The sequence below is a fragment of the Gambusia affinis genome, linkage group LG16, assembly GCF_019740435.1.
Source record: "Gambusia affinis linkage group LG16, SWU_Gaff_1.0, whole genome shotgun sequence".
Taxonomy (NCBI): domain Eukaryota; kingdom Metazoa; phylum Chordata; class Actinopteri; order Cyprinodontiformes; family Poeciliidae; genus Gambusia; species Gambusia affinis.
In genome coordinates this window covers 14,298,544-14,321,672 of record NC_057883.1, presented here as the reverse complement: position 1 = coordinate 14,321,672, position 23,129 = coordinate 14,298,544, and the positions used below count along the sequence as shown (strand labels likewise).

At 41.0% G+C, this 23,129-nt stretch overlaps 1 protein-coding gene across 3 annotated transcripts in view; it reads right to left on the bottom strand.

Annotated features, from left to right (window-relative positions):
- Positions 1 to 1,726: 1,726 nt before the first annotated feature.
- runx3 (RUNX family transcription factor 3) overlaps positions 1,727 to 23,129 on the bottom strand; it is a 54,239-nt gene continuing 32,836 nt past the window's right edge. For 2 of the 3 annotated variants that reach the window (XM_044142034.1, XM_044142035.1), the window contains 3 exons: positions 15,557 to 15,703; positions 9,071 to 9,145; positions 1,727 to 4,551 (listed from right to left, as the gene is read on the bottom strand). In XM_044142034.1, the coding sequence (XP_043997969.1) occupies positions 4,070 to 4,551; positions 9,071 to 9,145; positions 15,557 to 15,703 (704 nt within the window). In that variant the 3' untranslated portion in view covers positions 1,727 to 4,069. The remainder of the gene's footprint in view (positions 4,552 to 9,070; positions 9,146 to 15,556; positions 15,704 to 23,129) is intronic. The other variant, XM_044142036.1, reaches the window with a different exon arrangement.

The window sequence follows — 23,129 nt, the reverse complement described above, 5'->3', positions numbered from 1 at the left end:
ATAAACACAGAATAACAGTGAAAATTGACGAAGAACAAAGCGCTTAGACAGGCTTTTCATGCCACACCAACAGGTGGCATTAGTTTAAAGAGTGAGAAATTGTGAGTATTTTGTTACAGGTTAACCACATCTAAAATCAGACCACCCCACAAGGTAGCATCTCAAGTGTTTAATCTTGTGGCTCGGCTTCAGATGATCCAAACAGATGCCATAATCTTGGCATGAATTGACAACCACATAGCTGGTGAGAAAGCCAACTGACATTCCAAGCTTCTCCATATTGTTTTTAACAAGTGACAACTTGCCGACGTGTGCTAACACAGACTCTGCCAGGGCGGTGTTGGATTCCTGGGATGCGTTTTTATGCACGTTCTGGGTACCACCGTGTTGACAGCAGAAGCTTTTTTAATCCTCCGAGGGATCCCAGCGAGAGGCTCACTGATGGCAAAGAAGAAGGTCTTTATTAGAGGGTTACTGGGGACAAACTGCCAACAAAAATCCTAATGTTATGAGTGGGAAACATGAAATTTGTGGTATTTTTATTGTATGAGGATAAATCTGCGACAATCTGTTGGGTCAGAATGTTCTGGAATGAAATTGGTCCCTTGAATATTCTGGCATTTCTTTTTTCTACCTCCCATCTTCATGTCTCATCTGATAGTTTTTGTGGCGGTGAATCATACATTGTCTCCATGTTTATCATTTTTTTTAGTCTGACACCTTCCATAGTTTAACAAACTAAAATAACCTCCAGGACTGGGAGCAATGTTAATTTTCAAAATAAAACACATACTGCAATAAAAATAAATATTATAATGAAATGGCTTTAGAGAAGGACACAAATGCAGATGACTTGTACAATCAAGGGTTAAAATTGACCGTGTTAATTTAACTTTGGTACACTAATTTATTGTTTACATTTCACGTTTTATTGTCCAATTGCCGTTTACACTTAACAAAGTAAACTGCTTCCCATTTGCTCTGTCTGTCTGTCTAATTGAAAAAAAAAAAAAAATTATGGAGAAAAATTGTCTGTTGAGGGTTGTTAAAGACATCAATATAAATTAGTTTTTTTAAAAATATTTTTTATTTATTAATTTTTTTTTAGATAAGTTGAACATGTTTTTTAAGTTCAAGTGTAGGATCTTGTTTTATAATCCTTACATCTCTGCAACTTTTCTGCTGTTTCTTAGTTCAATACTGACCTCTAACACATTTCCGAGACCTTCATAGAACACCTGTATTTATATAGAGATTAAATTACTCACAGGTAAACTTTGTTTCCTAATTGAGTGATTTTTATTTTATTTTTTTTAGACATTGGCCTTAGTGGGGGTTATTTAAGGGTATCAAAATATTTGGTATTAGAATTTCTATGCGCAAAGTAACTTAATCTAAGCATCCAAAATGAAGAAGTATGGTGTTTAGAAAGACTGTCTTGAAAAAGTATTAATCTGTTTAACAGCACTTGAGAAATCTTTGAAAAATATATACATTTTATAGGAGGGCTAATGATTTTGACCTCAATTGAGGCCACAATCCATTTCCACATATTTTAATTTTTAAAATATTTTGAATGTGCTATTTTGTGTTGGTCTATCACTTAAAATTACATTAAAATTATATGACAAAATGTGAAAAAGTTTAAATGGTGTTGATACTTTTATAAGGTGCAATATTTGTAGTTTCACCATAAAAAAAAAAAATTCAATGCTGAAGACAGAAGTGAGGCATCTTTTTTTTAATTAAAATGATTAAAAACTACATTATCCGCAAACTTTACAAGCACTCATATGGAAGCAGTAATGGTTTCAGCACATACACGTTTTTTAAATTAACATATCAGTTTCAGATGTACATGCTTTCAGCATAGAGAGCAACAAAGAGAGAAGAATGACCTAAAATGAAACTGGGATTCTTTTAAAAAGAAAACTGATGAAACATTGTGCTCTTTAATTAAACATACAAAATAGGAGTGACTTGTACACTTTGGCTTCATAGTTTTGCATGAACAAGGACAATAAAGTTCATTCAACACAGATGAGTCGCCACAAATCTCAACATTTAAAGAGTTTTACAGGCAGTTGTATAGATCTTTGGTTTTTATGGAAAGCAACCACACAAACATCATGTGATTTCTCTAGCTGCATGATTGTCATGTTTTTAACAGAGTTGAGGTTTGAGTGGCTAAAAATACAACATGCTTTTCCTTAGTAGGAATGAGACAACATTTGTGGAATAAAGCTGAAAACGTCTTGCATACGAGTATTTCTTCACCTGAGCTCCAAATGCAAGCATGTTTGGGTCACTATTCACTCAGAGATCAAACCTCAGCTGTGTAGCAACCGTTTCTGAGTCACGACTACAGTCTTGTAGCTATCAGACACCTGATATCTGTTGCAAATACCTCAGTTCTCGGCACAGGAGAAAATGGTCTGCACAGGCGTGTGAACAAACGCTAGTAAATTATAACAAGAGGGACAGTTGTGACCACAAATGCTTCAAAGCACTACTGATGACTCAGTACAAAGGGACTTGTGCAGAACAAGAGACAGTTGGTAAGAAGATCCCACTCTGTACCCTCCTCTTCCCTCTGTCTCTTTAAAAAGGCACTCAGGATGGGGGGAATGTGCAGACACACCTGTGCTGCAGGATTGTGATTATTATCTTTGTGTAATATTTTTCAAAAGGACACTTGAAGTGTGTTTGAACAACATGCACAGGAATATTTCATATTTCGCTCTGCACACTTTCAAATCAAGCAAAATATAAGGAAAGTCAAAAAATAGTGCAAAAATTAGCTTTTTTTTTGTTTTGTAAGCGCAGGAAGGCAAATTGTAAATAATATAAAAGATCTTGGCTCTAGGATCTTTTTGGGCATAGTCCATTTGGAATAAAGGTTTTAGTGCACCAAAGCTACATTGGAAGGCAACAAAATTACATTAAAAGGTTTTTTTTTTCATAATTTAGTTGCAATATATTACAAAAACTCCAAATTCATACTTAACAAACATGGTAAATATACTGTATAAATGCTTATAAAAAAAAAAAAAGGAAAAAATGAAAGAAATGCTTAAGGATTTGGGGTATCTGGATACATTTCCCCAAAGTTTGGCTCAAATAAATATCAAAAGTAAACCACGTTGTCCAGTTAAAATAATGAAAAAAAAAATAAATTCTGGCGAGGACTTTAAAACTTGTGAAAAAGCTTGAATAAAGAACTTGGAAAAGTAAGGAGTATAGACAACAGAACTCAACTTATCTGCAGAAAATAAACCAAACCATTTTTGTCTTATTCCTTCAATAATCATCCATTGTCCTGCTGGAACATGATGAAACAGCAGAGAATTCATTTCTTAAACTGGAAAATGCTTCTCTCTCAATAATGCAGCAATTGTTCTGAGACATTTTTTCTCTAACCAAAGGCTAATGTCTCTCTGTGGATAATAAATAGACCAAAAGGTTCTGCAGAAGTACTCTGAGCACATGAAACAGCCCTGTATGCTCTTGAAAACATTTTTACATCTGATGCAAATTTTTTTACAGAAAGGAAAACTTAAAGGGACCGATTGCTACAGCAGTGCAGCCATGCTTAGCGAGGAGTTGGTGATGGAGCAGAAAACCAGTCTGACTTCTCTTCTCCACCTGCCAAGTCGGCTGGATCAGTCTGAGCAGTCTGTTTGCTGAACGTCTGCTGTGGCTTTCATCTCAGCAGACGTACTAATTGCTTGCACCTCCACGCCGTTGTTCGTTTGACCTCGAGTACCTGTCTACATCACCACGACGGCTTTCTAACAATTATTTACAGTCTCCGCTGAGTGCCACCTTGAGTCGTATGGCTTTGGAAGATCTTTGAGAGTACAGGTTTCAGCGCAGTGCAAGAGTTCACTCTGAAACAACAAAATGTCTTCAAATAGTAAAAGCAACAGTCTTTAAAGCAAGAAAACAAAGGCAAACATGCAACATTTTTGTTTAGTTTTTTTTCAGTGTTCAGCTTTGTTGTTCATCAATATTTTCACTTCTCCACCCTCTCTCTTCCCAATCTCCCAATTTTCTAGCTCTCTTCCAGTCAATATGGCCTCCAGACGGATTCATCCAAACGACCTGAAGCGCTCATGGCTGTTGGGGAGTTGCTGTGGCTGCCGTCGGCTTCCACACCGTCGCTCTGGGTGTTCAGGCCCGGGTTCATCAGACTGTTGGTCCCTCCAGTGCCCGTGGCCCCGGAGCATGAAAGGAGGCGGGTGGGGGAGCGCTCACCCCCAGTGTTTCCTGGCGCCACCATAGAGAACTGGTAGGATCCGGAGCCCGTGCCATAATACAGATAAGAGTTGGACTGGAAGTTTTGAGACTGGTTGTTTGAGTAAGGTGGCGGCAGGTAGGTGTGGTATCTAGAAGAGGCTGACATGCTGAGACCGCTGATGCCGGTGCTGGAGGTGTTGGCAGAGTAAGGGAAGGCCCCCGGGTAGTGCATGCGGGGGTCTGAGAAGCGAGGGTCTGTCAGCGGGGACAGCGAGGGGAAGGTACTCCTCTGTGGGAAGAGGTCTGTAGTCCCTGTTTGAGACACAAAGACAAATAAAAAACCGTTAGAAGCATTCATCCATGATGGAAAACCGCTGTCGCCGTGATGAAACAATGGGCTCAAACATTTCCCTTTTACAAACATCAGGATTCTCTGCACTATTACACATTTCCAGAGCAAACCTTCATTCTGTTCTCAAATTTCTTGCGATAAACCACTCTATGGAAATATTTGTTCAAAAGTAATGAACTGAGACATTTTTTGGCTCAGTAACAGTCATCAAGCATTGACAGCACATCATCCCACAGCCTCATGCACAAGACCGAAGTTATGAAAAGGCCCCCCTCACCAGCGCCCTCCTACCGGCCCTTCAAAAGGAAATCAACGTACAGCTCTCTGTCCTCTGAGCAATGAAAAGGGGCATTGTCGGTGCTAAGGGGTGCTTTGTATAAACACTGACGGCTTGTTGCACTGTTGTGCAACATGTTATAAATCATACTTCGGTGAAACAGCCGGACGTTCACAATTGGAGACGGAGAGAGAGAGAGAGGAAGAAAGTCGTTTTTTGTTCATGTATAAATGTCCATCACAGTACAGATCCTGTCAAAGTTAAATGTTAACTGTGAGCTCACAGGTAACAAAGCTGAATCCTTCTGGGTCTAGATAATTTGTTTAACAGCCAGGAGAGAAATATAAATAAAGTTGAAAGCCTCGAAGCAGGCTTGAAATGTCTTAATTCCTTAGTTCCCTCCTTATTTATAAAAAAATATATTATGTAGTTCACAATAAGTCGATGAAAAGCTTGTTTTAATACAGAATTGTCAGCCAACTGAAAAATATACCCCTGCATGGGTGTCTGGCTTGTCTGAGATTCCTTTTGCTTTGCATTCAATGTGGCATAGCTGGGAGGTAATCATCTTGGAGGCGACTGCTAAGGTCTTAAGGAATGCCAGCTGCTTTAATAGCAGCCTTTGGCTTATCTGCTTCTTGGCTCTATCCCAGTGATAGTGTGGTAATTAAGGCAGGTTTTGGTACATTGTACAGGTGCCAAGTCTTGCTGGAAAATGAAATGCACATGCCCATAAAGCTCATCAGCTAGGGGAAGTCTGAATTTCATGGTAGACACAAAGACTGATTTGGGACTACATAAAACACAGAGGTGCACCAGCACACTCAGACAACATAACTCCCTAAATGATCGGCGGCCGTGGAATCGTCGCACTGAAAATTGAAATTAATTTAAAAGATGATGTACTTTCATCTGAAAGGAAGAGCTGTCCCTTTTTTCCTTCACCCAGATAAGACTCTTCTGGCATTTCTAATTCCAGAGTGACTTTAAACGAGGATTTAATCCAGTCACAACCAATTTCCTAAATACATTTTTTGTGTTATGGCACTACTGACTCCACCTATAGTTCACACATTTTTAAAAAAATTAGTAATTGGGTTTCCTACCACACTTTTTTCTTCCATTTAACTTTTCAAACTGTAAAAAAGCCTTTGTTGGCAATATATTGTGTTCACATTTGATGAGAAAGTGAATTTTGGGTTTTTATTGGCTGTACTTAAAAAGATACTAAAATTAACAAAAATATATGTTTACCATTAAACACGTATTAATTAATGTTTATTTACTGAAATAAACAAACTTTTTGACACACAGTTTACATTCTAATTTATTTAATTGCATCTGTACATATTAAGCTCTGTCTGAGTCCCTGTGACATTCGGATAGTTCAGAAGAAAGTCTGGTGACTAAGAGTCACGTTTAAACACAAAACTGAAAACGCCCTCTTAATGTCTTTGGTTGTTGGAGAAAGTTCCTCATATTTGCTGTTAGTGTAGTGAGCACCACATCTGCACCTGCCACCGGCACACACGATCATTTATCCAAACAGAGCTCCGTTCTTGGGTTTTTGTTTCTCCCAATGTGGCTTCTTGGGCTCAATGTGCCCACATGACAGTAAGTGTAAAATAGCGATTTGGATGGCAGAGAAAAGAGAGCTTGTATTTATGAAATAGTAAGCACTTGCACGCCACAGCCCTAAGGGGGGGGGGATGCCAAGCTTGTGTGCTGCAGTGTTTTTCAAGTCTCTTTTCCTTATGTGTGGAGGACAGCATCCATTTTCAGCAAGAAAATAGAAAATACTTCTTTGTAATTTCCATGGGCCCGGCTATACTGTGATGTTTTTTTTTCTTCCTCACACATTTTTATATTTTGTTTTACTTTTCTTGTATAAAAGCAGAGAGTTTGTTCATGGTGGGGGTGGTGTTTCTTTTTCAAAAGTCTACCAGTAACAACAGTCGGCTCCATATCTGATTTCATGGAAGGAAAATCCAAACCATCAGCTGCTGTTGATTCGGGTGAAGTGAAGTCAGATTATTTCCTACCGGACTCCCAAAAAGCCTTTGCTCCCTCTCTGCATGTGTGTGTGTGTGTCTCTTCGTCTCTCCCTGCCTGCTCTAAATTTAGGCGTCAGGGTGGAGCTGGGGTGGGGACATGCAGGCTATGGCTGCTGCGTGCCCACCCTGCTTATGATCTCCCTGTTGATTGGAGTTGGTGGAAACATGCTGGCTAAACTGTGGCGGGGATTGACTCCTGCATTCTGTCAGGGGAAACTGGATTGGACACTTATCACAACACTTTAATGGGCTTGTTCAGGCTCAGGCTCTTGGCTGTGAGCCACAAGGTGTCTACAGACACCTTCCAGGCTCCATGGTCCAGTAGCTCCCTCTGGAGGAGAGAAAGAGCTAAACAAACTGCTGTGTTAACTGAGAGGAGGTCTGCATTTTCTCTCTCTTGATTACCTTTCTGCATCTCCAGCCCCCCCCCCATCCACCCACTGTAAGTACAGGCTTTGCTGTTGTGGTTGTGGTAACGGCAGTGCATCTTTGGCCGAGAGGGTCTTCCCAACCAAGCTTTGCAGTAGTTGCCTGTAACCTCTGCAGCACAAACCCCACACATGATCTCCATTAGACTCATCTGAAACGTGTTGACTAAATTGCAGGGACAGGAGGAGAAGGGATGGAACCCAGAGGGCTTGCTGGCACCGTCTCCCGTCTGTGATGTTCCCAGTCTGTGAAGTGGGTAGGTGGGAATCAGGGATTTTATTGAGAACATTGTGTTCCAGCACCCCTTCTTTTTCTCCACTGCTTCTGAGTCCTGCACACTCTTTTAAGGGTGGAGCCTTCCTCCTTTCTACATAGTTCAAGAAGTCCACTAGTCTACACTGAAGCGTGTAACCCAGATAGGCCTGGAGGTTTGTCTCATTTGCCTACGGGAGAAACTGATTTTGGTTGTTAACATAAGGGCAGGATTGATGCGATCGCCTCCATGTGTGTTGAATTGTGCATGGGGGCATATACGTGTGTATGTGTCTATCCGACTGTGGTAGCTGGTGATGGGAAGATGCAAATCCAGGCGCTCACCTGTGAAATGTTTACTCAGGCTTGATGCAAACTGTGACAGGCAGGGCCCAGGGAATGGTGTCTCAGGCAAATAAGGTGGAGGGAAAGAAAAAGGGAAAGAGAGTTCCAGATGGTGCAGCTACGTGCTACAGTGATATCCCTAAAGGGTCTTCACTGCGTCTCAGTATTAATCATAAAAATTCTGATTCAATGACTGGTTTGGATGGCTTGAACAGTGGATGCCATTAAGATGAGCAGTCACTGTTGATGAGCATGAGAAGGCGGCTACTGCTGCTGCTATGCATGCCAAAGAATAGGAGACTCAAATGAACACAAATGATTTCCAGGTGTTTATTTAAGCATCAAGCCTTTGCAGTCGGAGCTTCAAGTTGAATGCAAATGACAATCACCTCTCTGCTGTGGAACTGCGGTCAACAGCACCAAAAGCTTAATCTATGGTAACGCTTCATCATGCCAGAGCACAGGCTCTTTGCATGTTCCCCGCTTGTGACATGCAATACAAGCAATGGGAAGTGGAATTTGTGATTGTAGAAAAACCTGAGATTTTACTAATGTATCAACAGGCACAGTGGCACGATTACAATGTTTATTTGTTAAGTAAATCCTTTCTTCGGAGATGATTCTCCCCTGTGATTTATTGGAGTCACTACCGGTCTTTTGTGTCTATGACAAGTTTCAAATCTTGGAAACAGCAGCTTAAAAAGTCATATATCTGTTCTCATAAGTCAGACTACTAAACCCTGTCCTGAAAGTCTTCTTTGTGTCTGAAAGTGGGTCTTCTTTACAGTGTGAGTGGATGACTCAGCACGTCTGGTGTGGGGTTGGTGGTTTCTGGGTAAGGCATGGATTAATGGCAGTGGGGGCTGCTAAGAAAGCAGCAAAGATCCACATCACCCAGAGACAAAGGAAAGAAAGACTGAGTAGGAGGGGATGAAGGAGGGAGACTCAGTGGTGGTGTTAGTGGAATGTAATGGGATGTAGTAAGGCTCTTCAAACAAAATCAAAACAGACCTCACCCCTTACGTTACATGCATGCTTGTTTTTCCAAATCCAGAATCTCAAAGGAGAGTCATGGAGTTGTGTTGATATGGAAACATGAAAAGGGAGAAGTCTGTCCCTCACCTGGCCATGATCTCAGATCCTCCTCCACTTTACAGGTCTTCAGAGTGGGTGTATCCATTTGCTCCGGCCATAGACCTGCAGCAAAACACAAAGGAACCAGCAGGTCAATACCAGGATCTGCTTATATGACTAATATACACTTTGGCACCCAATTCTTGTGCACACAAATATTCCCCACAACTCAAATATCCAGTCAGAATGATGCCAGAAGCTAGTTGGGGACCTAAAAGGTGTCCAGTCAGAGTGCAACAAGCAACAACACATTAAGCTAAGTTGCATTGGTGTATCCATTTATTTGAGCCTATATGTATAATTTTGAGTCGGTTTAGATTTGAGAAGATTCACAATATAAAATTATAGAATTAATAAAGTTTTTGTTAGTTTTTTTTTTTTTTTGTATAATCTTGCAACCTTAAAAAAAAGTTCAATTAAATCAAAAGCTAAAACAAATTACTGGTATTTAACTTTGTCAGAAACTGTTGCAATTTCTGGAGGATTTTAAAATTTGAATACACAAACGCATGTTTGTAAATGCTTGATATTTATAGTAATGAAATTATTGTATTTGGCTTGGGAACCTAAAACACAATCCAAATAGCCTTCTTTATGACAGACTGGTCCAAACTGTCCTGACACCTGGTGGTTCTGAGATGTTTGTTCCTGTCACAGGTTGGCCTCTGCTGACTGAGCAGTGAAGACTAGGAAGAGAAGGGGGTGGGTTTCTCACCACTGTGAGACCAGGCTTGGAAAAACACGCTCCGTGGGTGCATATGAGGTATTTTTGGGCCCTTCAGGCGAGACACTGGAGGAGGTGAGATCTCTGCGTAGGACATTCGGTAGCCTGTCCAGCAGAGCTGTCAGGAAGTAAAGGAAAGGTCAAGGACCTGCTGGCCCAACGCGTGGGACCCGGCTTCACACCTGAAGGCTACACCGCAGTGGACTTGGGACAAACAGTTAGTATTTATTCAAAGTCTGAGATGGCGTGTTTGCTATCAGACAACCTGCACGAAGCTCTGTTTACAAATGTATCACATGGTATTCTGCTTTTTCTTTTTAAGGCACAAGCCATGATTCTGATACGACAATTCAGTAAACTCCCAATCTCTCATTGTGACAAGTACTTCTCCGAATGATGCCAAAGGGCAGAGATGGGAGTGTGTGGGGGGTGGCACTAGGTTTTTCAGCCACAGCTTGTGTAAGATCTTTGCTTCCCCTGGAGCCCCTTCACTTCCTTTGCAAATGTCCAAATCAGCACTCAGCCACCGAGAGGTCCTGCGCTACGCCTCACAATGGCAAATTCTTACACATAAATGGCCTTATTCAGAAAAGCTTGCAAGCAGCTGGTGCGATTCGCTCAAGAAAATAAACATTTCCTTCAAATATTTTGATTGGCCAGCAGACAACATCAATACCAGAGGCACAGATTACCCCTGTTAATAGGAGGACCAGCCCCCTAGGAGGAGCTGCGGAGCGGGGAATGGTGAAGTGTTGACTGCGTCACTAATTAGGCCACTCTGGGATGGTTCCAGTGCAATTTTGGGGATGACAAGAATAAACCCTTCTGCTTTTGAAGTTTATGTGCAGATGAAAGGGATGGCTGAGATGTTACTTGAGCCAAAATGGCCTCCCATCCTCATGACTCCAGATCTAGCAACGCCTCTGAGACATGTAATGAATTTCGCGTAATGAAGCGTGTCATTGAGACACAGTGAATACTGGTCCTTGTGCTGACTTCCTGTTTCGCTCAGGCCTCAGGCGTCACACAGGGGAGAGAATGTGTGTGAGGGAGAGAGGAAGACAGAAAGAAAGACGCCAACCGAGGAAAGCAGAGCGAGAGAGAGAAAGAGAGCGTGTTACAGAGGGGAGGAACATGGCCTTGGCTCAGCTATGCGGGACATTTGATATGTCTTTTGAGCCCTCACTTATAACGTGAGCAAAAACAAACACATGGGCTGAAAAATCCTACGTTCTCTTTGAGAGCTGGTCGTCTGCCCGCCCTTCCCGTCTCACCCCGGACTCAATAGAGACTGTTCATGGGATACATGTAGTTTCTGTAATTGCTGAAATGTAAGACTCAGCCTCACTCTGATGTGAAGTTATGACTTACACAAACAGCCGAGTCTGGTTTGAAAAAAAAAATTCCACTCACTCTCACTTCTTCTTTTTCATTGTTTTTCACATAGTTGATGGCTTCAAAAGATTTCTTTTTGGACAGAAACACTTTCAGTTTGAAAATTCATTTCTGGGTGACACAAAAAAAAACAACTAACCACAAGTAAAACTTTCAGGCACCATGACAAACTCTCTGGCAGCCACTGGCATATTATGTAAATACTGAAGTGCAGAAGTAAAGCGGAGCACCTAAAAGGCTGTTCCAGATTCCTTGTTCTTTTCTGTAGTATTAGCCTCAGCGCCTCCTGCTTTGGTTTGGCAGAAACTTAACGAGCATGACGCCTCCTCTCAAATATCCCCGCCGCTACCGGACAGTGCTAATTTCCTGCCCCGCTACCGCTTCTAATTGGCTTATCATGTCACTCTCAGAGTGTGAATTAGTTGTGCGCCTCCCAGCCGAGGCGGCAGTGCTGCCTCCTCAAACCAGGGGGTCCAGCTGGCTTGTTTATGCGGAGTAAACAGTGTGGTCGCTGTGGACAGGACGGGAGGGGGTACGGCAGCATTAAAAACCTTCTCAAGTTAAGTCCAGGCCAGAGGCCACGATGTTAGGATACCAAGAGAGACTGCCAAGGCACAGCTGCAGCAGATGAGTGCCAGTTAAGCGAAATGAAGCCAGAAGTAACAACATTTGTATTAAGTGTCATACATGGAATGGATTTGCTCTTTTTTTTATGTAAAATGCTTTACAAAATATTCATACTTTGGTCTGATTTATTGGTGTTTTATGTGATAGACCAACACAAAGTAGCAGAAAATTATGAAGTGGTAGAAAAATTATTTATGGGTTTCAAATAAAAATCTGTAAAGGCACACATTAATATTAAAGCGCCCTAAATTGTTGCCTCCTCTACTTCTGCTAATTTTGCTCATCCACACATGGAAATTGCTGCCAAATTTTCCATAGAAAATACCTCCAGCTTTTCAAGTTTTCTAAGGACTCTCTCTTGGTTTTGCCATTGAGCTTTGACCAGGCTAATAAATAAATTTGTTTTGATCTAATTCCCACAGCATGACACTGCCACCACCATGTTTCACAGTGGTAATGATGTGTTTGTGGTCATGTGTGATGTGGAGGTTTTTTTTGTTTTTTTTCTACTATTCTCACCAAAAGGTCAGAATTGAGTGAATCTGTGAACAATTCTTTACTTTCCCAGTTAATGTAGTTTTGTACAGTTGGGATCTATTATGTCTGTTTAGTAATTTGGTTCCAGTTGGTTTTACTTAGAAGTATCCGAGTAAAAGGGGTTGAATACAAATGCACACCACATTTACAGATTTATGTAAAAAAAAAAAAAAAAAAAAAAAAAAAACGACATTGAAACCCATTTTGTTTTCCTACCACTTCATATCTGTGCACTATTTTGTGTCAAAATAAAGTATGTTAAAGTTTATGGTTGAAACCTGACTAAATGTCCTCTTTGCAAGGCATTGTAAGGACAAAAAGTGAGTATGGTTTGGAAAAAAGGAACTGGGGGGAGAATGTATCAGTTCTGTAAGATTTTAGCAGCTGATATTAAAACCATCAGCGCACATTGTGAGACACCCAGAAAGGCGCTTTGGAGCCCTCATCAAAGCTCAGATCGCTGGATGGTGGAACGTTATGCTTTGGGTCTGATATTCATCTTCAGAGGGGGAACACACAGGTGTTGGAACAAATAACATGTCAAATGATACCACCTCAAAAGTGCCAGCACTTTCTGTTTGGATGATTAAATTGGTGCTGCGTTTCCTTTCTTCCCTCTTTCTCAACTGCTAAAGCGAGTTTAAGTTAAAAAAACTTTCTTTCTTCTCGGCCATCTGTTAGAGCTCGTGCCAGGAGGTGGTCGAGTCTGGATTAAGGTAAAAACTGAAATCTGTTTTTCTCTTTTTTCCACCCTTTAAGCTAAATCACGTCTTCAATCATACTTTTTGCTTTTCTTACAGACTGGAAATACCTGTGTACACACTACAAAATGCTGTCAAACTCACATGAACCTGGACGAGGAAAAAAGCAAACGATGCCACCCACAGACACAGTCGGCTACACATGTATCTCGCTTGAGGTTTTGAAAACCAGAATAACAATTTAGTGCTTGATTGTCTGAGTGTCAGATTTGCTTGGCTGAACTTGGCGAACCACACATTTTCAAACACACGCACACACACGCACGCACGCGCGCACACACATCCCCTCCGCCCTGGCTGAGAATCATTCCACATGTCTAGCAGGCTTACCTGTGGCCACCGAAGAACAAAAACAAGCAGCGAATGAAGCGTCTGCCAGCGTGCAGGAATCTTGTCACTGCATGCACTGTAATGAGCTCTTAATTACCCCGTCTGTCTCGGGTGCTAGCAGAAAACTTACAACACTATTCTGTGTGTGAGAAACAGTGTGTTTTTTATTTTCTACGTGCCCGTGGTGCAATTGTGTGATTTAAGATTTTGCACAGATGTCTGAAGACTCGTCCTGCTGACAACAGTACAGACAGTATTTCACAGCTCAGTCGACAAAATGAAGCAAGAGGGCTTTGAGGAGAGGTGACACCATATTTTCCTCTTCTTTTTTTGTCGTTCTCGGGGAGGAAAATGTAGGATAATGGAAAACATCTTTTGTAACAGCGAGACGGGAATCCATTTAATTATAACTTGCTGATGGGCGATACTCAAACAAACAGGCCCCGCGATGTAAAGTATCAGCGGAGCACAACAGCGTCTGGCAAGGCTGAAAAAAGCAGAGGAGTGCGTGTTGTTGATATGTAAACACCTCCCCGCGTCTCTAGATGGGATTTATTACAGCGAGTCTATTTTTGTTTGAGCTTTGCTTCTAATTCTGCAGCCCTTGTCATCTCCATGTACTGGATGCTGCTCAGAAGAGACAGTGAAGTGGGAGGGAGGGCCCAGCCATCTTACTCTTTTATTTAATTATTTTACCACTCTTGCCCTGCGGTGCGGCGTACATGACGCTAATACCACAGATTAAGGTGTGTGGTTTTTATGGCCCTTCCCCTCCTCTGCAGCTGTAACATGAAGCTCAAGGCCTTCAACGTCTCCGACACTTCCAGCTGATGTTAACATGTTTTGTCGGCTCTCCGTTTATGCGCCGCAGAAGTGTGTGTTGCAACACTGCAGCCCTTTGAAGCCCCAAAAGCCTGTGATGCTCTAACTCCCGCCCTAATCCTGCGCGAGGAGTCTGCCGTCTGGACTGTGTCTGCACACCTCTGTGCCCCGCATATTCAAGACGGGCCTCAGAAGCTTAAAGCTCCCAGTTTAAACTTAGCCGCAGGGGGCTTTCTGCTGGCAGACAACCCACAGAGCTTCTGCCAAAACAGAAAATTAACATCATAGTGGCGTCATTGTGCACTGTACTTAAAAAAATAAAAAAATAAATAAAAAGAGCAAACTATTTTCGAAGTTTACTGGTAGCTGCTGTTTCTAAAATAGCTGATGTGTTTTTCATCCCGGTACAGGATGTGGAGGGAACAACATTAGCATCAACAGAAAGTAAGGACATGGGGGAGCATGAGTGAAAGACCCAGTGTTCCCAGCAGTCAGCTGTTAGATTAGGCCTAAACTGGTGACTCAGCGCTACCTAAGCTTAAGCACAAGGCCAAACACTGTATGGCTGTAATGTTCTGAGATAGAGCTGCACCCATGTACAGCTCCCAAACAAGCCCTCCTGTCCACAGCAACACACTCACTCTAAGGTAATGAGAATCATTAGCCTGCATGAGAAAGAGGAGTGGGCGGGAGGGGAGTGAATGCCTTCATCCCTCGTTCTCCCTGATATCCCGCTGAAGAGCCTCTGACACATGATGAGGAATGAAGAGTCATCCTCAGCCCAGTCGTCATCCAGGCAGCTGTTCTCAAAACGCGCACACACACACACACACTTATAATAAAAAGATCGCACCACCTCAGCCTAAATCACAGCCTTCCTCCCACCCCCACACACACGGCCAGTCTGAGAGTGACGCGAGTGCCAAGGTAGCGGACGGCTGTTACATTCCTGTAATGGGAAGTTCAGCCAAATCCAATGGCAGGACCGGCTGTGTCACCTGGCAGTTGGTTCTCTTCAACACTAGTTATCCCAGAACAGAAATGAAGCACCCAGCAAGCCCCTCCACAAACACACACGCAGCCAACCCAGAACTTAAAAATCCCCCTCTGCCCCCCCACCTCCTCATCCCCCCCTTGACTTTAAGCCCTCAACAGAACTTTCTGTGTACACAGATTTGTGGTTTAGATTACTTTAAACTAATTTCCCTCAAAGTGAGGTGACTTTTTGTTGCGGTTTTTATTTTGAGGAAGCCGCCTGCACGCTTTTGAAGTCCTCACCTTGTGTGGTACTGAGGTGTGTCTGGTGGATGGGGCGTGGATTGTTGTTCACCGGGCCTATCCGCATAGACCGCTGGTAGCGCTCGATTTCTGACAGCCGGTCGGAAAACTGCATCTTCGTGGTGTCTTCCATCTTCACTCGGTGTCCTGCAAGATGGAGGATCATGCATGTTTTATTTCCTTCACAATGGCTGAGGGAAAGTTTTAAACATCCTGAAGCCAGCGTTGATCTTTTTCTTGTGTACAAGAGCTGGTTATTAATTTAGAATATCACTGAGAAATGTATTTATTTCAATAATTCGGTTCAAAAAGTAAAATTAAAATTAATATATCAAGTTGTCCAGAAGACTCTCACTGAGAGCTTTTACAATGAGGGTTAAAAGCTGGATCACTGTGTCCAAGAATTTCAGTGGGAAGTTGAGTGGAAGAAAAAGTCGACCTTTTGCTGTGCTCATGGTGCAATTGTGTGAAATGAATCTAGGTAATTTCCTGGAAGACAGCTCTGCTAATTTTGAACTTGAACAAACACAGCGAGCCAAAACTAGTAAATAACATGGCTGATCAAGTCATCACTGACTGAAACTTCTGAATAAACCTCAGTAACTTGGAACCTCTCTGTTGTTCCTCCAGGCACTAGGATCTGAATTTTTAAATGAAACTGCTGAATTGTAATTTGGACCTCTGGGCAGCAGTGCAGGTCCTTTTCTCCCTAGCCAAGGTACGGTGGTTTACATGATGTTTCTGGTTGAGGAGCACTTAAATATAAGGATTGTAATACTATTAACTCCGGTTCCGGACTTGTCTTGGAGCACAAACTTCAGCTGCAGTTGCCTTGTAAATCCCTCCCAACTTCTGAAATAGAATTTGGTTTACAATCTTTGCAAGGCTGCGATTACTTTTGTAACTTGTGCACCTTGTCTACGACACTTTTTCCTTCCATGCAACTTTCCAATAATATCCTTGAATACAGCACTTTATAAAGCCAGCTTCTTATGGCAACTGCCAAAGTCAGCGGTCTTACTCATGTTTGTGTAGGCCAGGAGAGTCCTGTATTAAAAATATGTTTTAAATTGTTCTGTAATATTGTAATATTCTGAGAAGCTGATTATTGTTTTCATTAGCTTTATGCCATAGCCGGTGCTCAAAACATGTCTATTTTAAATGTGTGAAATCAATCTAGGTAATGAGTTTTACTTTTTCATTTGAATCATTGGGATTAATCTTGATGTAACAATTATATTATGAATTTGAGAGAACTAAGAAATTGAAATAGGACCCCTCAATCTAATTTTAGATTAATCCAAGGTAAACATATGTACAGAGGAAGCTACTGTTGCCATGTTTTTAGCTGCCAAACACAAAAATATTATTAGAATGTCAGCAGACCTTGAAATACACTGGCTAGACACTAAATGTTGCTCAAGCTGCACCTGCTGCCACGTAACCCACAGATAACGATGGTGTAAGTGGTTGAAAATAATTGCTCCAGGAATGTTGTTTTCTCTGAAACTGATGTCTAATAAAGTGTGAATTATTGCATTAGGAGTCTCTGAAAAGGGATGACATTAAATGATCTTCATCTGTACTACCTCATTTGCCATGTTGCCACAATGTGACTAAATCTACCCCTAATAACATCCCCGTATCTTGCTCTCTCTCTCACACACACACACACACCCCCGCACCAACACAAATTCAGGTCTGACTGACACAGCACTTAGTGAGAAGGAAACACCCAAACAAGGTTATGAGACCTTACAGTCATCAGTCTTCAACGTAGCAAAGAAAAAACACAGAAAGAGATGTTTATGTGCACATGTGTGTGTGTGTTCAAGAGGTGAAGTCAGGGAAGGAGAAATGACGCATTTCTGCTGCCTCTAGAAAACTAACCAACACACTTAGTGCCCTTATCACTCTGCGGTCCCCTTCGGGGAAATGGTAAGAGAAAAAAATTAACTCTGATTGTGCCTTTTACGTGGACAGACGCATGTGTATTCGCACATGCACATGCTTTACATGTGAACACACCTTAAATGCCAGACGTGAGTCCGGATGCCTCTAATGGGGGGAAGAGATTTTAATGTAACTATCAATGCACCAAAACTGTGTGTCAACCAGCATGTATACATTCTGTGGTTTTCTCCCTGGCATCTCTACAGAGTAGCCTAATGTGAAGTAATGGCTGGATTTGAATATTTTATCACAATATAAAGAGGGCAAGGCAGACGGACCAATATGGATTTTGCCCGTCCTTTCTCTCCACTGACCCATGGGCAATATATCTTCCCTCTGAGGCTGACCCATGGGTAAAGTTTCTTCTCGTTTACCGCTCTGTCCATTTGTTTTGACCCACTGCCTCCTTTCAATCTTCATCTTAAAAATTATACAGAAATGTCAAGCTTTATGTATACAAATATACATATATATATATATACAGTACATCTATATATAGAGTCAAATATAAAAGGTTATGCCATAATATGTGTATCAAAGAAAATGTTGCTAACTTTTCATTGATTTTTAATAAACTAAAGAGTGAATGCTATGTTTAATCTGAAAATGGCGTGAGTTAGTTTTTGTATGCTTCTAATGAATAGGACAAAAAAAACCCATTTGGATCAATTCCAATCTTTTTCCAATTGATTTAGGCTTTCTCTTATTTACCTTCCATGTGCCTAAATTATCAGCATTTAGCACACTGATCGGCCTCAAACAATATCCTCAAGGTCTGTTTGTGGGCAATAGATTTTTGTTATATAGACATAGATTATGTTAATGGACTACAAAGATTTCTTTGGGAGTCAATGAAAGCTGGTGTAAAAATACACACACACTGTCACACTTTTTAAGTATTTTAATAGACGTTCTTGTAAAAATGGGAACAAGTTGGGTTTTGTGATAAGTAATTTGAAAACAAATTGCCTGAAGATAAAATTAAAAATGAGCTCTTTGTTAGCTTGTCTCCAGTCTGTCAACAAGATACCAGTATTTTACTTAAGTTTAAGAGATTTTAATAAGGGCATAACGATACATCCATCTCATGAGATGATGCATGATACACAGTTCCGAGAACAACATTTTTGTTATATTTTTTGAAAGACCACAAATCAGTATATTTTCTTTTAGCAAATTGTATTTGTATTTATGACATTTATTATCAAGAATATCCCTGTTCGGGCTTAAATATTTATCAGTTTTCATGCTTGTCTAATTCAATCTTTGTCCTGAAGACAATAGACAATGATTGCTCTTTGTGTTCTAACAAATATAATTTTATAAAGCTCAAACTTTTAAAAAAAAAGAATCTATGTACAGTGGATAATTATTCAGCACAGGCATTTTACGCATGTAATATTATGAACTGGATGTAATTTAAATGCAGCCAGACCTACAATCTAAAGTGCTGGATTCTTCTTCAATGCTTGTGTTGTTTGTGAATCAATGAAAAGTATTTGTTAGCCACCTTTATTAGCACCACAGAATAATAAAAGGGCTGCTTCCTTTCCCATTTCAAAATAAAAGTCTCAAATATAGATATGCTTGAAACATGCACCTTTATATCTGAGACTCATTAATTGCTTGCAATTATGGGATTTTATATTTGTCTCAGAAGTTGAAGCTGCAAGTTGGAAAACAATTGGCTTTGGTAACTGACACAGTGCTATTAGTATAACAGCACAATAACAATATATTTAGTTAAATGTATGTAGTTAAAAGCTAAATGAAAATATTCTCAAAGAAAGATTCTTCTGTGCTAAAGGCAAACCTGATTTAATGAGACACAAACTGTAATGTGCAAGTAATTGGTTTTTATCTTTCACTCCTAAACTCTAATAAGGTTTGGAAATACACTGTCTGCCTCCTCACTGTGTTTCCAGAAAGTGCCATTATTTCACCAGCCAACAGCAATTAGGTGTTGCTTTATGAGACAAACTTCACTTTGATGGGAAATGTCACGTTATTTTAATATCACCAGAACCAATACCAACGCTAATTTGTAATGCCCGAATGATTCATAGGTCAGAAGTGAGTACCTTAGCTACACACTTAATTAAAAATGAACACAAGTAAAATTAACCACAAGCATATCGTTGCCACACAAAAAACAAAACTGACAATAAGAAAGGTGTTCAAGTCCAGAGCGCGAGACTATCTGCCCCCATGGAGAAAATACATGTTAAATGATGCACATTTAAATTTAAATGATGCTCATTTAACAGAATCTAGCAGCGACAACTCCAGGACGTTTGTTTTTTTTCACACGTTCTGATCAGCAGTAACCTTGAACTTAACAAGTCTGAGAAAGATTCAGTTATGACTAATCTGCTAGAGCAGAAACTGCTGTTCTTCTGCTGCTGTAAAGCAGCTTGATTTCCTGAACATTATGACACCAACTCAGCCGCTGTATCACTTTGGTCTTTGCCGTTACTCAGGAACACCACCCCCCTCTGTGCGCTCTGGGATATCTCTTTATTCAGATGCTTTGCAGTCGGTCTGTCTTCTCTTTAAACTGCAGTGGAAGGAATGGAGGTTGGCGTTTTCTGTCTCTGACACAGAGACCACTGTCGACTCCAGACCAGAGTACTGCCAGCCTAGGGGTAGCAGCCCTCCAAATATAGTCCCTATATGTGTCCTTGCGTAGTTATTAAGAGATTTACACCACCTCAAACGGCTGAGGTCAGGGAAATGATACATCCCAATGCTCTCTGGCTGGAAAGAAAAAGCAGATGCCACAGAGGGGGAAAAAATATATAATTGGTCAGTTTTTCTGTTTCCAGTAGTGGTCTGAGATGAATTGGCTCTTTAGAGATCAAAGTAATCATTCAGCCGCCCACAAACACACACACACACACACACACACACACACGCAAGCTGCAGATCCCGTGGCCTGGTTCCAGCTGGCAGGGACACACACACACAAACTCTTATGCTGCATGTGGCGACAGTGTTCACAGCTTCCAGCAGGGGGGGGGGTTAGTGTGATGCGAGAGGGTGATGTGTGTGTGTGTGTGTGTGTGTGTTTTTTTTTTTTTTCTTTTAGGAGTGGGAGTTTTAGATGCATCATTAGAACAAGGCCTGGAGCCCATTAACCCGGGTCCCACAGTTACTGTTAACACCACTAATCAACTGATAGGCAACTAAAAAACCCTCTGTCTCTGTTTTCTATTCTCTTTTCTTTCTTTGCTTGGACAAAATTAGCATTTTATTGACAGATTTTTCTGAATAGTTCTTTAACAAAAGTATTTATTTTTCTTTCCCCAAGTCATAATGGGGAAAGCAATCGTGGAACGGAAGTTGTCCAAGAAGATTCAGTGTTCGATTCTTGGCTGGGGAATTTCTCTGATCAGTTTACATGTTCTCTGTGTGCATGTATGGTCGCTATTAAGGTGCTTCTGTTTCCTCCCTCCATTCAAAAACATGTACTGTATGTAATCACCCACTTTAAATTGCCCTTAGGTGTGACCAAGTACATGTGGTTGCTTCTATATTGCCCTTTGGTCAACTGGTGACCAGTTCAGGGTTTATCTGTGCTCTTAGAAAATAGCAACGTGAAAACTCTTTGTCTCTTGCACACCTGCTATAAGTGCATCTGAAACAGTTAGAATATAATCTAAAAGTCAATTGTTGTTTATCAGCTGTAAAAGTGAAACCCATATAGAATCATTACTTACAGAGTGGATTTTTATTATCAATTTGACTTCCAACTAAAGAAAACTTTGTTTTCAAGAAGCTGGTTCTTAATGAAGAACCAGCTTAATGCATTATGGAAACATTAAGTGGAAGGAAAAACTATGGCACACTAAGATGCACAAACTACAGCCTGCATTGCTGAAACATTATTATCTACACAATCATGGAGAACACTAACAGGTTTCCAGCAGGCTGTAAAGCACAACCAACATAAGGATGGTAAGCCACCAGAGGTCATTTGTAAAGAATCTGGCTGTTCAGAATGCTGCATCTTAGTATTTTATTTGTAAGCTTAATGGAAGGTAAAAGTGTCACAAAAAAGTTGAACAACCAATAGGGACAATTGAAGCGGCGGAAGCAAACTGGAGCAAAGGCTGCAGCTGAAATCGACTTCCTTGATGCCTTAGCAGGTCCAGAGGCTGAACGTCGTCATGCCAAACTGCAGTTGCAAGCTTGATGCCATAATTAATAAAAACAAGCCTCAACTAAGTTTACAGTGAGCAGATATTTCTGCAATGCAATTACATTTATTTTTTTTTACATTTAAATTTAAAAAACAGCACATTTTGTGAGTTTTGTAATTGAGACAATTATCAAAATTATTAGAAGAAAATACCTGAAATATTTCTGTTTGTAAAATAATTTATATAACATACAAAAACTTCATTTCCTTTATGATAGCTTTCTAGTTAACTGAGATGCGATAAAATAAAAATGCTGTATTCTGATGCGAAGAAAACAAAAGAAAGTAAAACCTCTTAATGTACAACATGCATCATGTTAAGGTGTTCACCCTTTCGCCTGGTTGGTTCTGTATTCATGCGCAGCTCGTTGGGTTTGACCACCTGCGTTTGACTTAGACTCTGTGGGGCAGAGGGCCAGAGGGGGGCTCCACACCAGCCCCATTTCAGAGAGGGGGGAGTTTTCGTGGTCAGATGAATATTTAATGTGTCAGGGTGCACTTAGTAGAGAATGTCTTAGTTTTTTTTTCTATCTATGATATCATAACCACAAGATAGAGCTGGGAGATGGGAGCCAATGCACATATGAGGCCTAAACAGCAGCTCAATATGCATCCAGTGTCGAAAATGGATGCTGGAGGTTGTAGATTTACTAGCCTCCTCTCAGGGTAGTGGTCGCATCAACTGAAAGCATTATGGAAGTCTATGAAGAATAAATAAAATGCTTGATATAAAATGTCTGGTATTAAGGATGCACTGAGAGGCGGTGGCTGTGCGTTGAAGAACTGGGTGCGGCGGTCCCTGCCCAGCTTTGTTTTGTGTGTGAATTGTTTTGTTTTCTTTTTTTATTTCCTGATAGTTTCTCATAATTGCTGCAGACTAGCGTGACAAGTTGTTTTGCACTTTTACTCCAGGCCTTTGAAGCACGTGGAGGAAGGTAAAGTGAAAGCATGGTAAAGTTTTTTTCTTTTACCGTACTTTTAAGCGAGGGAGCAGGCCAGACCACATGAACGGTAAAATCCACCCTGGCCTTCCTCCACAAAGCCCATATCAGCTCAACACAGAGACCGTTTGCTCAGTGAGGTGACTGCCAGGGCTTGAACGTGATGCCACATCTAAATGATTGCCCAGTCTGATGCGTTTCCTCTCTTCATTCATCCCTTTTTCCAACTTCTCCTCCTATGTCTCCATTAAAATAAACAATGAAAACTCACTTCTTGAAGACATACCCTACAACATGACCTCCCCACACTATCTGTGCAGCAAAGGGCAAGAAGTGCTTTGGCTCGAAACAAAACCTTCACAGAATTTATTTGTAGTAAAAATATTTGCATCGACTGTATAAATGGACTTGATGCATGCATCAAACATAGTGAAAACTATGCCTGGACTGCATTGTCTCGCATGGTTGCCATAAGGTT